At 52.3% G+C, this 18,059-nt stretch overlaps 1 protein-coding gene across 1 annotated transcript in view; it reads left to right on the top strand.

The window, feature by feature from the left end:
• Window positions 1-9,853: 9,853 nt before the first annotated feature.
• anks1ab (ankyrin repeat and sterile alpha motif domain containing 1Ab) overlaps window positions 9,854-18,059 on the top strand; it is a 28,169-nt gene continuing 19,963 nt past the window's right edge. Inside the window, exons 1-2 of the mRNA XM_084705251.1 lie at window positions 9,854-10,396; window positions 16,091-16,160. Of these exons, the coding sequence (XP_084561377.1) occupies window positions 10,103-10,396; window positions 16,091-16,160 (364 nt within the window). The 5' untranslated portion in view covers window positions 9,854-10,102. The remainder of the gene's footprint in view (window positions 10,397-16,090; window positions 16,161-18,059) is intronic.

Below are 18,059 nucleotides of genomic sequence, written 5' to 3'. Positions count from 1 at the left end.
TAATTAAAACAGCATTACTGTTGTGTCGTTTCTCCACATCATGGGAAGCCTACTGAAACATACTGTGGATTATAGACCAACCTAGATTACTCTACTTCTGATTCATAACTTAATCTAAACTAGAATTAAGTTAAATTCCAGTTGCAAGATTTAATTACTGGGCAATTACAAGTGAACCATGGAGGAAGGTGTCATGAAATTATAATTATAATTCCAACTCATCTCTTTCTGTCCTCAGCACTGTGATGGATTTAGTGTCAGCCAGTGTCTGACCACCCAAGTGGAACTGATTTGGCCTGGTTGCCAGTGTAAAGGGTGGAACTTGAGAGATGTGGCACATTAGCAGAGTAAGGATTCATGTCTAATAAAACTGATTAATTATAAGTGATGATCCGACGTAAGGGTTTGTGTAGACTGAGGAGGGGTGCTGCACAGGGAGAAAGTATTTCTGTATATATGCCAGGAAATATCACATGGAAACAGAGTTTTCAGATGTAATGTCATTATTAAACAGAGGCTGTGTTCAGCTTGAGACTAGGGGGTCCACTGAAACGGAACAATTCTTCCTTCGGGGGTCACTGGCTGTGAGTGTTACACCCACGTACACCCACATACACACATACCCCACCCAGCATCCATAGTAACCCTCCAAGACCTCTGCCACAATGATCCAGCATACAGCGCTTTCTTGATCCAGCACACAGCGCTGTCCTGATCCTACACACAGCGCTGTCCTGATCCAGCATACAGCGCTGTCCTGATCCAGCACACAGCGCTGTCCTGATCCAGCATACAGCGCTGTCTTGATCCAGCACACAGCGCTGTCCTGATCCTGCACATAGCGCTGTCCTGATCCAGCACACAGCGCTGTCCTGATCCAGCACACAGCGCTGTCCTGATCCAGCACACAGCGCTGTCCTGATCCTGCACACAGCGCTGTCCTGATCCAGCACACAGCGCTGTCCTGATCCTGCACACAGCGCTGTCCTGATCCTACACACAGCGCTGTCCTGATCCAGCACATAGCGCTGTCCTGATCCTACACACAGCGCTGTCCTGATCCAGCACACAGCGCTGTCCTGATCCAGCACACAGCGCTGTCCTGATCCTTTCCTCACAAATGAGACATGTATTATTGTGTTTTGATGACTTTCTCGACAGTAAGTGCTTTCTGAGCTGACGTGTTGGAGGAGGTCCGGAGGCGGACGGTCCAGGCTCCTGATCACAGCCAGGCTACCTGCTTCCCTGCCTCCTGCCTCCCCATCTATTATAAATGCCTGCATGAAATATTCATTGTCAACATTTTAATTTGTAGAGGCAGTTTATAAAAGTCAGAAGGACAGAAACAGTTTACCATAAAGCTCCAGAATGTCCTCCTCCTAGATGTAATTCAGCAAGTTTCAAATGTTGCATACGATTATCTGCTCAAAGATTTTCTCAACTTCTTTTGTTGCTTCTGGGGCTAATGTTTTGCAGTGATATATCATTTTGACATAAAAAGGATACAGGGAGAATGGTAAAGATGTTTGTGTATTTGAATAAAGTCCTTAAGAGTTGATTGTATTTCAGTTTTGGAGAGAGGCAGGTTTGAAGGTGACTAACTTAAACAAGGAAGAGAAGTGCAGTCTTCTTCATGTTCCTATGGAACATCCTACATAAGTGTTACAGCTGTTCACTTAAAAGTGTCTGTGTAATTTTGGAACAACTTAACCGGATGAATATTTAATTCAACCTCGCCTCATACAGAGGGATCTGAATTTTTCATCCAGGTCCTCATCCCATCGTAATATACAGTGTGGTGGTGCATCTCCACATTGCGGCCATCTTGATTTTGTTACCTCCTTTGAGGGTGAACGGGTCCCAGTGCATTCCACCCTGTTTACACCCTGTTTACACCCGGTTTACACCCTGGCAAATTGTCAAGTTACTTTGTTACACTTCTCTTTTGAGAGGCTCTCTGTCTGTCTGTCTGTCAGATGCTGGGCTGGAACCTAAGATGCAGGGCTGGAACCTAAGATGCAGGGCTGGAACCTAAGATGCAGGGCTGGAACCTTAGATGCAGGGCTGGAACGTAAGATGCAGGGCTGGAACCTGAGATGCAGGGCTGGAACCTAAGATGCAGGGCTGGAACCTAAGATGCAGGGCTGGAACCTGAGATGCAGGGCTGGAACCTGAGATGCAGGGCTGGAACGTAAGATGCAGGGCTGGAACCTGAGATGCAGGGCTGGAACCTAAGATGCAGGGCTGGAACCTAAGATGCAGGGCTGGAACCTGAGATGCAGGGCTGGAACCTGAGATGCAGGGCTGGAACCTGAGATGCAGGGCTGGAACCTGAGATGCAGGGCTGGAACCTGAGATGCAGGGCTGGAACCTGAGATGCAGGGCTGGAACGTAAGATGCAGGGCTGGAACCTGAGATGCAGGGCTGGAACCTAAGATGCAGGGCTGGAACCTAAGATGCAGGGCTGGAACCTGAGATGCAGGGCTGGAACCTGAGATGCAGGGCTGGAACCTGAGATGCAGGGCTGGAACCTGAGATGCAGGGCTGGAACCTGAGATGCAGGGCTGGAACCTGAGATGCAGGGCTGGAACCTGAGATGCAGGGCTGGAACCTGAGATGCGGCACATACACAGATGGAAAACCACTTCTGTGATTTTATCATTTTTCTTCACAATTATTGTAAATATCGACAACAATTTCTGCTCTATCACCGGGACGGAAGAATTCACACAGCAGATGAAAGAGCTTCAGCGTGCAGACTGACTGAACCATCATCTTGTATTATCCTATTCAAACAACACTCATCATCCTCGCTTCCCAGAGGAGCCTGCAATCCTCTCCTCGCCAGTCAATAACACATTTTGTGTGAAATTGAAAACTCATCATGTGTAAGTATCTCTCCCAGAGCGTATGGCTGTAACAGTGTCAGATGGCAGTGGAAACGAGTCAAGGTACTTCCACCCTGCACCTTCATCTTCACATCACCAGTGACCTCCTTCCCTCGTCTTCCTCTCCTCTGACAGAAGCCCCAGGCCTGACAGGGTTTCTCCCCATCAGTGGCACCTAGCACATTAGGCGCCCTGGGCGAGTTTTCCACTTACCTAAACATATACATATATATGTGTAACTACACCACACAGGTGTACAACTTGCATCCATGTTCATATTATTCAAGTTGGTATATTATTAATGTTGCCAAACAATCAATAGGAAAAAAATATGTAAAGAAATAAATAATGACATGACCGGCAGCCCCTCAGTGTGCTCTCTGAGCAGGATCCATCCACCCTAACAAGGACACCTGGCATGACTACATCAGGCTTGAAGTGACCTCTCCGTCAGCCATCAGAGATGTAAGGAGATGAACTACCCTGCCTCATCCTCTCACTTGCCTCATCCTCTCACCCTGCCTCATCCTCTCACCCTGCCTCATCCTCTCACCTGCCTCATCCTCTCACCCTGCCTCATCCTCTCTCCCTGCCTCAACCTCTCTCCCTGCCTCATCCTCTCACCCTGCCTCATCCTCTCACCTTCCTCATCCTCTCACCCTGCCTCATCCTCTCTCCCTTCCTCTGCCTCATCCTCTCTCCCTTCCTCTGCCTCATCCTCTCTCCCTGCCTCAACCTCTCTCCCTGCCTCATCCTCTCACCCTGCCTCATCCTCTCACCTTCCTCATCCTCTCACCCTGCCTCATCCTCTCTCCCTTCCTCTGCCTCATCCTCTCTCCCTTCCTCTGCCTCATCCTCTCACCCTGCCTCATCCTCTCACCCTGCCTCAACCTCTCTCCCTTTCTCTGCCTCCAGATCTCCACCACCCTTCAGTTTCCCTCGTAACCTATCAGTCACGTTCACAAGACCGGGCGTCCTTTCTGTTTGATTGGTTGAACATTTGGACTGTTGTGTGTGGTTGGTTCTGGTGTGGTCTGTGAGCGATCAGAGCATGCAGCAATCTGACAGGTGATTAAAAACAATGCACGTGTTCTATTTCTGTGTATTTCTCTGTGTGGATTCAGGCAGTCTTATTCTGCCAACAGCAATAACAAGGAAATGTGTTTAATATGTCACCAGCCCTTCGTCATGGCAACCCCATGATGAGAAAACCAAAAACATGTACCTCATCTCACTATTGTTTTCACAGGAAAACCTGCACACTTCTACACACACACACACACACACACACACACAGGGCTGCTCAGTACAGGAAAACCTGCACACCAGACCAGAGAGGAACACTATCACACTGAGGCAGAGAGACCAGAGAGGAACACTATCACACTGAGGCAGAGAGACCAGAGAGGAACACTATCACACTGAGGCAGAGAGACCAGAGAGGAACACTATCACACTGAGGCAGAGAGACCAGAGAGGAACACTATCACACTGAGGCAGAGAGACCAGAGAGGAACACTATCACACTGAGGCAGAGACACCAGACAGGAACACTACCACACTGAGGCAGAGAGACCAGAGAGGAACACTACCACACTGAGGCAGAGAGACCAGAGAGGAACACTATCACACTGAGGCAGAGAAACCAGAGAGGAACACTACCACACCGAGGCAGAGAGACCAGAGAGGAACACTACCACAGTGCGACAGAGAGACCAGAGAGGAACACTATCACACCAAGGCAGAGACACCAGAGAGGAACACTATCACACTGAGGCAGAGAGACCAGAGAGGAACACTACCACACTGAGGCAGAGAGACCAGAGAGGAACACTATCACACTGAGGCAGAGAGACCAGAGAGGAACACTATCACACCGAGGCAGAGAGACCAGAGAGGAACACTATCACACCGAGGCAGAGAGACCAGAGAGGAACACTATCACACTGAGGCAGAGACACCAGACAGGAACACTATCACACCGAGGCAGAGACACCAGAGAGGAACACTATCACACTGAGGCAGAGAGACCAGAGAGGAACACTATCACACTGAGGCAGAGAAACCAGAGAGGAACACTATCACACCGAGGCAGAGAGACCAGAGAGGAACACTATCACACCGAGGCAGAGAGACCAGAGAGGAACACTATCACACTGAGGCAGAGACACCAGAGAGGAACACTATCACACTGAGGCAGAGACACCAGAGAGGAACACTATCACACTGAGGCAGAGAGACCAGAGAGGAACACTATCACACTGAGGCAGAGAAACCAGAGAAGAACACTACCACACCGAGGCAGAGAGACCAGAGAGGAACACTACCACAGTGCGACAGAGAGACCAGAGAGGAACACTACCACAGTGCGACAGAGAGACCAGAGAGGAACACTATCACACCAAGGCAGAGACACCAGAGAGGAACACTATCACACCGAGGCAGAGAGACCAGAGAGGAACACTACCACACTGAGGCAGAGAGACCAGAGAGGAACACTACCACACTGAGGCAGAGAGACCAGAGAGGAACACTATCACACTGAGGCAGAGAAACCAGAGAGGAACACTACCACACCGAGGCAGAGAGACCAGAGAGGAACACTATCACACCGAGGCAGAGAGACCAGAGAGGAACACTACCACACTGAGGCAGAGAGACCAGAGAGGAACACTACCACACTGAGGCAGAGAGACCAGAGAGGAACACTATCACACTGAGGCAGAGAAACCAGAGAGGAACACTACCACACCGAGGCAGAGAGACCAGAGAGGAACACTATCACACTGAGGCAGAGACACCAGACAGGAACACTATCACACTGAGGCAGAGAGACCAGAGAGGAACACTATCACACCAAGGCAGAGACACCAGAGAGGAACACTATCACACCGAGGCAGAGAGACCAGAGAGGAACACTACCACACTGAGGCAGAGAGACCAGAGAGGAACACTATCACACTGAGGCAGAGAAACCAGAGAGGAACACTACCACACCGAGGCAGAGAGACCAGAGAGGAACACTACCACAGTGCGACAGAGAGACCAGAGAGGAACACTATCACACCAAGGCAGAGACACCAGAGAGGAACACTATCACACTGAGGCAGAGAGACCAGAGAGGAACACTACCACACTGAGGCAGAGAGACCAGAGAGGAACACTATCACACCGAGGCAGAGAGACCAGAGAGGAACACTACCACACTGAGGCAGAGAGACCAGAGAGGAACACTACCACAGTGCGACAGTACCGGCAGTGAGACAGATACTCCTGAAACATCATAGTCTGCAGGATCTCCTTGATTAGCTCCTAGCTCGTCTTACGGGGTTCCTGCTGCACCATCTGCAAGTCGCTTTGGATGAGCGATTCTGCCAAGATAAGTGATGTTGTTTTATTAATTAAGTTATATGTGTACTACATTTACATTTAGTCATTTAGCGGACACTTAACCAGAACAACTTACAGTAAATACAGGGACATTACCCTGGGGTTAGTAGGGTGAAGTGCCTTGCCCAAGGACAATGTCATTTTGCACGGCTGGGAAATCGAACCGGCAACCTTCTGATTAACAGCCTGATTTCCTAACCGCTCAGCCATCTGACCCCCATACTAGGTGTTGATCCGTGGGCATGTGTGAAGCGCTCTGTGACAATGCTTGTAGCACAAAGGGCTGCACCAAAATAACATTTGTTCTGACTCGATGAAAGCTGTCCTTCTCTGGCATCTGTTTGATGCAGACGTGAAGCCATTCATCTACAACCCCCCAGCTCCTTGCAGAAACACCTGTCTCATCAGTCTTCATGAAGCGGAATCCTTTCACACTTCTGTCTGCTGCCAAACCATTTGAAGGAATTCAAGTTGTTTCCTGCAGAGGATATCAGTCCCCAGCCCCTCCAGGTCCCTGTGTGGCCCCTGGAAGGGCTGTCTCTGTGCTGGGCCGTGGTCCCTGTGTGGCCCCTGGAAGGGCTGTCTCTCTGGGGGTCAGCCTGACAGATACAGGGCCTCAGCCAAGCTGGTTCTGACTCAGTCTCCTGTCTCTGGTCAGCTCCATTTGTGACAGCTACATTACGATGAGATTTCAAGGCCTGCCTGCCTGTCTCTCTGCCTGCCTCTCTGCCTGCCTGTCTGTTTCTCTTTCTGTCTCTCTGCCTGTCTGCCTACCTGCCTGTCTCTCTGCCTGTCTGTCTCTCTGCCTGCCTGCCTGCCTGCCTGCCTGCCTGCCTGCCTGCCTGCCTGCCTGTCTCTCTGCCTGTCTGTCTCTCTGCCTGCCTGCCTGTCTCTCTGCCTGTCTGTCTCTCTGCCTGCCTGCCTGTCTCTCTGCCTGTCTGTCTCTCTGCCTGTCTGCCTCCCTGCCTGCCTGTCTCTCTGCCTGCCTGCCTGCCTGCCTGTCTCTCTGCCTGCCTGCCTGCCTGCCTGCCTGCCTGCCTGTCTCTCTGCCTGCCTGCCTGTCTCTCTGCCTGTCTCTCTGCCTGTCTCTCTGCCTGCCTGCCTGCCTGTCTCTCTGCCTGTCTCTCTGCCTGTCTCTCTGCCTGCCTGTCTCTCTGCCTGCCTGCCTGCCTGCCTGTCTCTCTGCCTGCCTGCCTGCCTGCCTGTCTCTCTGCCTGTCTCTCTGCCTGCCTGCCTGTCTCTCTGCCTGTCTTTGTGTGTGTCTTGATGACTCACTGTGGCCCCCAGGGCTCTGTAGCCAGATGAAGGACCAGGACAACTGTCCTTCCTGTCCCTCTAATGCACCGTGGAGACTTCAGTCATCTGTAAATATTTACTCCACGTCAACAACAGTTCAACAATGGGCTACATGGCTGGGAGCGGTTTGGAAGGGTTTCATGCCAGGCATGTTATTGTTTACTCATCGCCATGAAATGTAGTCAGTGTTCTGTTCACTGAGAGTTATCAGGTGTGACTGCCTGTTATGTTGAGCTGTGTGGGTGCTCTCTCTCACTTTCTCTCCTTTCCTCTCTCCTCTCTCCTCTATTTCCTCTCTCCCCTCCCCTCCCCTCCCCTCCCCTCCCCTCCCCTCCCCTCCCCTCCCCTCCCCTCCCCTCCCCTCCCCTCCCCTCCCCTCCCCTCCCCTCCCCTCCCCTTCCCTCCCCTCCCCTTCTCCTCTCTTTCTCCCTCACTTCCCTCTCCCCCTTCTCACTTCCCTCTCTCCCTCTCCTTCTCTTGGGCCTAGGCAATGCAGGTCAGGCCCTAACCCTAACCCAGGGAGGTCAGGGCCCTAACCCTAACCCAGGGAGGTCAGGGCCCTAACCCTAACCCAGGGAGGTCAGGGCCCTAACCCTAACCCAGGGAGGTCAGGCCCTAACCCTAACCCAGGGAGGTCAGGGCCCTAACCCTAACCCAGGGAGGTCAGGGCCCTAACCCTAACCCAGGGAGGTCAGGGCCCTAACCCTAACCCAGGCCAGACCCCTGGGGACACATACTGGATGGCAGGTCACATGGTCCAGTACCGGTCACATGGTTTGGGGGTGTGGGGGTTGTGGTCCAGGCAGCACGGCCCTAGGGCTAGTGAATCCTTAGTGCACCTCACAAGGGACCCTTTTGTTGGAATCCAGCCCCCTCCTTGGAGCTGATGGAGAACTGAGGGAGAACCAGGAACCAGTGGTCTCTGCATTCCTGCCCAGTCATGCAGCCCCCCTCTGGCTCCACCCTCTGAAGAGGTCTGGCCTTAACCACTGATCAGTTAGCAATAATCAAAGACTATTTTATGACTTTATACTGTTTGGAATACTTCTTCATTTCCCACTGCCAGACCACGCCCTCCTCTGCCTCTACCCTCCCACTGCCAAAGGAAGCTTCAAACTCCAGGAATACCAACACGACAGGAGTCAACATCAACAGGTGAAGTTGTGAGCCTCACACCAAGGCACTCCTCTCCTTCCTCTTCCTCAGGGCTTCATCTGCGTCAGGAAGACACCAGCCCTAATGGGACGAGCGCCCAGACCCAGACTTCCTCTCCTCACACTGGGTTAGAGGAGGACTCCTACCCCCGCCGCCGCCCCTCACCACCCCCTCCTCCGAGCGGCACCAGACACACAGTGCGTCAGTAACCTGATTATCTCAGCTGTCATTCTGAGGCCCAGGATCACAGCGCTCCTCAGCTCAGGGAGTCTGCAGACGGCCAGGGAGACGGGCAGAGCTCCACAGAGGACCAGACAGCGCGGGGACAGCACAGGGACAGCACAGGCACAGCACAGGCACAGCACAGGCACAGCACAGGGAACAGCACAGGGACAGACGTAAGGACGCAGAGGACACAGGACAGCACAGACATCACAAAATATTACAGGACAAACAAGGACTTTACACTGAGACAACAGAGAGGAAAAACACAGGAACCGGTATGTGAGAGCAGGTTTGGTTCAGAGGGGAGACTGGATGTGTCAGATGACGCTATGCAAACTACTTGAACTCATTTAGATGGACCAACTAAACATGCTTGTATTGTTTAGTTTTGAAACTGCTCTGTATTGTGTAATGTAATGTATGTTTTCAAAGCTATGATCAGATGAGTGTGTTTGTGTGTGTGTGTGTGTGTGTGTGTGGGGGGGGGGGGGGGCGTGGTGTGGAGGGCTGATGTGTCCCTGTTTTATGTGGTGTTTTGTGTCGTATCTCACTCGTTCTTCAGTTTGCTACCATCCTGATATCCTCTTTCAGGGATCCATCTTTGTGGGACTGGTGTTCTCAGTGCTTGTGAAACCTGAGAGTCCTGGTCTCTGCTGGAGCACAGGACGCGAGGGGAAGAGAGCCCAGAGAGTCGAGGGAGGAAAAGCAGAGGAAAGAAACTCATATGAGGCTGTCACTGGGCGGGGAGGGGGGTGAAGGGGCGGGGAGGGGCGGGGGGTGGAGGGGCGGGGCAGGGAGGGGCGGGGGTAAGCAGGATACCAGTTGTGGGTGGACCCAGTAGATATGAATCAGATCCACACACACACACAACAAGCCTCTCTCTTACACGCTCCCTCTCCAAACAGGAGTGCAGTCACTAAGCTGGAGTGTGTGCCGGCGTTGCAGAGGGAAATCTTTTCCTGTTGCTCCGTTGTCTTACATCCTTCTCTGTGTCTGCCTGCTTTCCTCAGCCGGGAGACGAGGAGGAGCTGGAGAGAGAAGCCTGGATCAGCTGTGTTCCCCTGGCCTCCACGTCCTGACCACCCCAGATACACAGGACAGACCTGGGCCTGGTGCCTCCACCCCCCCGACCCGACCCGGACAAAAACATGGAGCCAGCCCCTAAGGAAGCTGACACCACGCATGGCAAGGTGGCCCCCAGCCAGAGGGCCGAGACCAGGGACTCGCCTGAGGCCGTGCCCACCGCCAGGCTCAGGCCGCCTGGGGTGCTGAAGCTGACCCGCAGCCTGTCCAAGTCTGACTCGGACCTGTTGGTGTGGCCGCAGGCGGAAGAGGATGGCGTTCTGGGAGGCCGCGGAGGGTCTGTGTTCGACTGCAGCTCGGGGCAGCAGGACCAGCAGAGGGTGGAGCACTCGCCTTCCTTCGCCTCCGAGTGGGATGAGGTAATGATTCTGCTCTGGGGCCGAGGAAATATGTAGGGACGGACAGAAGGAGGGAAAGAGGGAGGGAGGACACCGTGACCGAGAGGGAGAAAAAGAGAGGACAGAATAATATGCAGGAGTCTGGAGAGGACGAAGACCAGCAGGAGACGTAGGCGTCCAGTGCTCTCTCCTGGTCCAGTCAGGCTGTCAGGACAGGGAGCCAGCCCGAGGGCAGGAGCTGCTGAATGCATGAGTGCCCTGTTCCCCCCCCACTGCCCTGCCACACGGGGCTAATTGGCCCTGTGCTGTCACTCCTTATCCCCTCAGCTGGCTTCACATGGGGTCTACCCACGCTCCGGCTCCACTGTACCCCTCTCCTCTCTCTGGCTCCCCTCCCCTGCCTCTCCCGCGCTGCTCCAGGGTCTGTAGCGAGAGGCGACAGTGCTCACTTCAATTTTGGCAGCACTTCCTCCTCCCCCAGTCCAGTCCAGACCTAACCCTGCCCGCCCCTCCCCCCTGCCCTCCCCCCCGCCCCTCCCCCCTGCCCTCCCCCCCGCCCCTCCCCCTGCCCTCCCCCCTGCCCTCCCCCACCTGCCCCCCTCCCCCCAGTCTGACCAAACTGTTTACTCAGACTGGTCTGGCAGGGTGGGGCGTCCTGTTCTCAAGGGCATCCTGTTTTGCAGCTGCCCCCTGAGTGTCTATTCCTCTTCCAAATGTTGAGAGTTTATTGGAACTGGGGCTGGGGCTGGGGCTGGGGCTGGGGCTGGGGCTGGGGCTGGGGCTGGGGCTGGGGCTGAGGCTGAGGCTGGGGCTGAGGCTGAGGCTGAGGCTGGGGCTGGGGCTGGGGCTGGGGCTGGGGCTGGGGCTGGGGCTGGGGCTGAGGCTGGGGCTGGGGCTGGGGCTGGGGCTGGGGCTGGGGCTGGGGCTGGGGCTGGGGCTGGGGCTGGGGCTGAGGCTGAGGCAAGCGCTTAGAATGTGAACAACCCCTCCTCCTGATCTGAGAGAGAAGTAGTGACAGAGAGAGCGCAGAACACACACACTCACATGCACACATACACACACAGGCACACACACATGCACATATACACACACAGGCACACACACATGCACATATACACACACAGGCACACACACATGCACATATACACACACAGGCACACACACATGCACATATACACACACAGGCACACACACATGCACATATACACACACAGGCACACACACATGCACATATACACACACAGGCACACACACATGCACGCAGACCAAACAGGTTGTGATTGGGCCTTGCTCACATCAAAAGACGTTGATTGAAGCCAAATGACTAGAGAGGATCCTAACATCCCTGGGACATGGTTTCATGAGGTCAGCGTTTGTCTGAAACTCTTTTGTGGTGGGCTTCACATAGCCTGTACTCACTCTTGTTATTGTCTCCAAATATCAGAACAGCTGTTGCTGGTGATGTTAGGCCATTAAAAAAATCCAACTGTGATATGCATATAGTCATTTTAGCAGACGCTCTTATCCAGAGCCAATGCTAGGCTATGATAATCCACGCTACGCTACGTACTGACAGTAGCCTACTACTGTACTAGGCTGTGCTAGACTTCAGGCAACGCTAGACTACAGTAAACTACACTAGGCTACGCTAGACCACATCAGGCAACTGTTTAGATGGGGGATAACTAGACTACAGTACTAGGCCTACGGGTTTAACTTTGCACAATAGAGTTGGAGCCAGCAGCCAGACATCTCCTTTGGGTTCTGGAGATCCCGATTGGCCGCGTGTCCTTGTTCCAAGGCCAACCACCAACCACAGTGGTGTGTTCTAGTGATACGCATGCGTGTATCACAAACCCTGGAGACCTTCCCCAGGAAACACAGGTAGGGCAGGGCACAGGAGGGGGGAGCAGGGATTGGGTAAGTGACATTTTGCCCGCTGCTTCATTCTCGACACGGCTGCTAGGTTTACCCTGCGGAGCTCCTAGGATCAGAGCAGAATGATGATGTCACATTAGCAGGGAGGCAGAGAGGCCTGGCCAGGGTGTGCGTTGTTATTGCTAATTGGGTTAAGCGCTTTAATGGCTGCATACTGTCATTCAACTCTAAGCCTATAGTTTAATGTGATTATCAGGAATGTGCACATATGGGAGAAGATTAAAGGGGCCTCTTACCTGTACTCTCGGACAGACATTCACGATAAAAAATATTTAGACGTATTTTAGTATACATATATATTTAAGTACTATAGCTCCTTCACATTATACTCTTCAGCGTTCCTCCAAAGTGAAACCGTTTCTTGTCACTTTGAAGCGCCTGACTTAGGTTCTGGTGACAGCATCTGAGGTGTAGTTTACCCAACACCTCCAGTTCCTCAACTCAAATGGCTCCAGGCAACTCATTTTAAAAGTTGACTTTAATTATAAAATGAGGGACCCAGTCTGGTGAGGGATTGTTGCTCTACGGGCTCCACAGCAGGGGAAATTGAAGTGCTCGGTAAAAAGATTAACAATTACATCGGCTCAGAGTACAGGACGATCACCATGAGATTAGCGCAGTTCATTGTAGTCCTCTTAATAAGCCCCTACACTTGATTGTGCTATATCTTCTCTCTACATCTCTCTCTTTATCTAATGCTCCCTCTCTCTTCCCCCCCCCCCCTCTCTCTCTCTCTCTCTCTCTCTCTCTCTGTCTCTCTCTCTCTCTCTCTCTCTCTCTCTCTCTCTCTCTCTCTCCCTGTGTCTCTCTCTCTCTCTGTCTCTCTCTCTCTCTCTGTCTCTCTCTGTCTCTCTCTCTCTCTCTCTCTCTCTCTGTCTCTGTCTCTCTCTCTCTCTCTCTCTCTCTGTCCATCACTCTCTTCCATTAGATCCTGATTCTTGATTATTCCTCGCAGGGCCGAGACTCTAGCCAGCACAGAGACAATCTAACAGGGATCCCAGAAGGTTCCATGGTAACTGAGTTTCTCTGCGTATCTCATCTCCGTGTGAGATGCCATTCCTAGAAACGAGGTCACCAGCAGAGAGGCAGGAAACACCCCCAGAGAGGCAGGAAACACCCCCAGAGAGGCAGGAAACACCCCCAGAGAGGCAGGAAACACCCCCAGAGAGGCAGGAAACACCCCCAGAGAGGCAGGAAACACCCCCAGAGAGGCAGGAAACACCTCTAGAGAGGCAGGAAACACCCCCAGAGAGGCAGGAAACACCCCCAGAGAGGCAGGAAACACCCCTAGAGAGGCAGGAAACACCCCCAGAGAGGCAGGAAACACCCCCAGAGAGGCAGGAAACACCCCCAGAGAGGCAGGAAACACCTCTAGAGAGGCAGGAAACACCCCCAGAGAGGCAGGAAACACCCCCAGAGAGGCAGGAAACACCCCTAGAGAGGCAGGAAACACCCCCAGAGAGGCAGGAAACACCCCCAGAGAGGCAGGAAACACCCCCAGAGAGGCAGGAAATACCCCCAGAGAGGCAGGAAACACCGGGATGCTGAGATGCTCCAGTCCTCCTCAGCCATGGTGGATGGAATCCAGACTATTTTTGCCTTTAAATCCAGATTTAACAAGTAGTGTTAATCACAATAGACAAATAGCACACTTCATGACTGTGTTGTGTGTTACACTGCTGCAAACACAGGAGCAGGATCTTGTTGAAGCTGTGAAGATCTTCTGATGTGCTCAGCTGTGAAAGCTAGGCTTTTAATAGCTTCAAGGTTTTTCAAAAACTCTTACCATTGCCCTCCAGCTAGTCCCCCCCCCCCACGCCTGGTGAGCGCAGTACTGGGGGGGGTGATGGGGATGGGCCAGCTAACGCCATTCTGATTCTGCATTCTAGGTCTTTTGAATTCAAACGTGTTTTGGGGGGCCGTAATGAGGACCTGTGTGTTGATGTAGGAGGGATATAAGAGGGAGATAGGAGGGATGTAGAAGGGATGTAAGAGGGAGGTTGGAGGGATCTGGGATTCAGAGTACAAGACAGGAGCAGGGTTTGGCTGCAGGCAGGAGGGCTGCAGGCAGAAGGGCTGCAGGCAGGAGCACGTGTCCCTAGTGTCTGACTTCCAAATGAATCAAGTTTTTTTCTGAGTGTTGATGCCACTAGCAAAGTGCATCAGGCTTTTCCAAACACTAAATATTACATCACAGAACTCTCTCTGTGTCTGTGCTGAGAGACAGATTGAGCTTTTCAGGTTTTTTAGCTAGACGATATGCAGATGACATCACAGGGTGGAACAAGACTCTGGGTTACACTATGGCTAGGGTAGGTAGCTTAGAGGCAGTCACAGTATAGATGAGTTAGAGGCAGTCACAGTAGAGTTAGAGGCAGTCACAGTAAAGGTTAGTTAGAGGCAGTCACATTATAGATAAGTTAGAGGCAGTCACATTATAGATTAGTTAGAGGCAGTCACAGTAAAGATTAGTTAGAGGAAGTCACAGTATAGATTAGTTAGAGGCAGTCACAGTATAGATGAGTTACAGTCAGTCACAGTATAGATGAGTTAGAGTCAGTCACAGTATAGATGAGTTACAGTCAGTCACAGTATAGATGAGTTAGAGTAGGCAGTAGTAGTCTCTGTCCATCATTCCATCATTCCATCTATCCATCTATCCCTCTATCCATCTATCGATCCATTCATCCATCCTCAATACTACTGGTGTCCTCTGTCCAGAGATCTGATTGGATCAGACATGATAGTCTCCCTATATCCATCTCTCTCTCTCTCTCTCTCTCTCTCTCTCTCTCTCTCTCTCTCTCTCTCTCTCTCTCTCTCTCTCTCTCTCTATCTGTCTCTCTCTCTCTCTCTCTCTCTCTCTCTCTCTCCCTCTCTCTCTGTCTGTCTCTCTCTCTCTCTATCTGTCTCTCTCCCTCTCTCTCTCTCCCTCTCTCTCTGTCTGTCTCTCTCTCTCTCTCTCTCTCTCTCTCTCTCTCTCTCTGTCTCTCTCTCTCTGTCTCTCTCTCTCTCTCCCTCTCTCTGTCTCTCTCCCTCCCTCTCTCTCTCTCTCTCTCTCTCTCTCTCTCTCTCTCTCTCTCTCTCTCCCTCCCTCTCCCTCCCTCTTCTGATGGTTTAGTCAGGATGGATGCTGGTGTGGATCCAGAGTGTTGTTGTGGCTGCAGATGGTGTGTCTGCTGCACAGATTGATCCTCCTGTCCTGCAGCCCTGAGCAGCTCCCTCTCTTTCTGCTGACTGGGGATGTTAAGACCCCATCAACGTTCCACGACTGCTCTTAATCCATTACCTCAAACCATCCCTGCTGGCCTGCCGCCTCCCGGCCTCCCCAGCCTCCCTGGCCGCCCTGGCCTCCCCAGCCTCCCTGGCCCCCCAGCCCCCCTGGCCCCCTGGCCCCCCTGGCCCCTGGCCCCCCAGCCCCCCAGCCTCCCTGGCCCCCCTGGCCCCCCTGGCCCCCCCTGGCCCCCGGGCCCCCTGGCCTCCACCTCCCCGACCTCCACCTCACCCAGAACACCACATCACTTTCCCCCCTCCCTTAGGGTCTTCATTACATACATGGGACACATCTTCCTAAAACCTGTATCATTATATAAGAAATGGTATAATAATCGAACTGACAAAGCATGCCCTTACAAAACAGTCATATCAAAAACCATAACTGTCTTTTGTTAACTGTACCGACAATTTAAATGTTTCCAAATGTTTTGGGGAATAAATGATCTCACAATTGTGCCTTGAGGTGTGACCTCACTTCCTGTTCCTCTTCTTCCCCCTCAGATCGAGAAAATCATGAACCTGATTGGAGAAGGCATAGAGTTGTCCGGTGACCAGCCACCCACACCCTCAGGTAGATTTGATTTGTCACGTGTCACATCCCATCTGGGTGGGATGCTGGGGAACTTGCACATGCATGACGCTCACAAGCCCTGAGTTGTATAAGATGTTCATGTTATGGTGTCAAGGTCAGATCAAGGTCAGCTATGAATAGAATCATTATGGGGCCAGCCTGCTATCATAGAGATACGAGTACTCATTCATCCTTACCGGTGAGGAAACAATCCCATTCAGCTCGGTGTGCAAACTCTGTTAGCTGAAGTATGTAGGGGGGTGTCTCCACTTTCACAGAAACCCAATTCTGAAGTCAATTTTCTGTCAGTAAGTGATCCTGCATGCTGCAGAGGACAGCCAGGTGCTGTGTGTCAGTGATCCTGCATGAGACAGAGGACAGCTAGGTGCTGTGTGTCAGTGATCCGGCATGCTGCAGAGGACAGCTAGGTGCTGTGTGTCAGTGATCCTGCATGCTGCAGAGGACAGTTAGGTGCTGTGTGTCAGTGATCCTGCATGAGACAGAGGAGAGCTAGGTGCTGTGTGTCAGTGATCCTGCATGAGACAGAGGAGAGCCAGGTACTGTGTGTCAGTGATCCTGAATGAGACAGAGGAGAGCCAGGTGCTGTGTGTCAGTGATCCTGGGTGGATGCTGCAGAGGGCAGCCAGGTGCTGTGTGTCAGTGATCCTGCATGAGACAGAGGAGAGCCAGGTGCTGTGTGTCAGTGATCCTGGGTGGATGCTGTGCTTTACAGAGTCTCCTCCTGCAGAGGAGAGGCAGGTGGCAACAGCAGCCTGGAGGCACATCCATGTGTTACCCAGCCTCTTGTGACCTAGTTACCCAGCCTCCTGTGACCTAGTTACCCAGCCTCCTGTTACCTAGTTACCCAGCCTCCTGTAACCTAGCTACCCAGCTTCCTGTGACCTAGTTACCCAGCCTCCTGTTACCTAGTTACCCAGCCTCCTGTGACCTAGTTACCCAGCCTCCTGTTACCTAGTTACCCAGCCTCCTGTAACCTAGTTACCCAGCCTCCTGTTACCTAGTTACCCAGCCTCCTGTAACCTAGTTACCCAGCCTCCTGTGACGTAGTTACCAAGCCTCCTGTAACCTAGTTACCCAGCCTCCTGTGACCTAGTTACCCAGCCTCCTGTAACCTAGTTACCCAGCCTCCTGTGACCTAGTTACCCAGCCTCCTGTGACCTAGTTACCCAGCCTCCTGTAACCTAGTTACCCAGCCTCCTGTGACCTAGTTACCCAGCCTCCTGTAACCTAGTTACCCAGCCTCCTGTAACCTAACTCTGAATGAACATCTAGACTCAGTAAATGAGAACACAAGCACAGCAGCAGGTTCTGGTGGCTGACTTCAGGTGTGCTGCCCTCTTCATCGTGTCTCTGTGGTTCACCTGGATATCACCCTGTGTGTCCTCTCTCTTCACATTGAGAAGGGCTCGTTCTGTTCTGTATTATACAGGAACCATGCTGTGTGTTCCTCCTCATTAGAGAGCCTGTTTGAGGATGCTGGAAAGCAAGTGCCCTAGTTTTAGCTGAGTCATAAGGTGTGTCCATTTTACCATCAAGATGATCAGTCGTTAGACAGGATGTTCTTTACTGGATCTCCATCCTGGTTGCCCTCTTTCTCTCTCTTTCCTGGTCTCTCTCTCTCTCTACATCACTCTGCCTCCCATCTCTCTCTCTCTCTCTCTCTCTCTCTCTGTCTCTCTCTCTCTCTCTCTCTCTGTCTCTCTCTCTCTCTCTCTCTCTCCTGGTGTCTTTAGATCTACTTTTCTGTATCTCCCTGACAGGCTCCGCCTTAGTGAAGGTGCATGAAGGAAATGTATGAAAGGAGGAAAAAATGATAGAAAAGTGAGCCTTCGGTGCTGTCAGTGAGGAAGGCAGAAGAGAGAGAGATGGAAATGTCAC

This window comes from Hypomesus nipponensis, chromosome 9 (genome assembly GCF_054491055.1).
Source record: "Hypomesus nipponensis isolate SF chromosome 9, ASM5449105v1, whole genome shotgun sequence".
NCBI classification, from domain to species: domain Eukaryota; kingdom Metazoa; phylum Chordata; class Actinopteri; order Osmeriformes; family Osmeridae; genus Hypomesus; species Hypomesus nipponensis.
The sequence above is the reverse complement of the archived record's forward strand: the minus strand, read 5'-3'. Positions and strand labels throughout refer to the sequence as shown.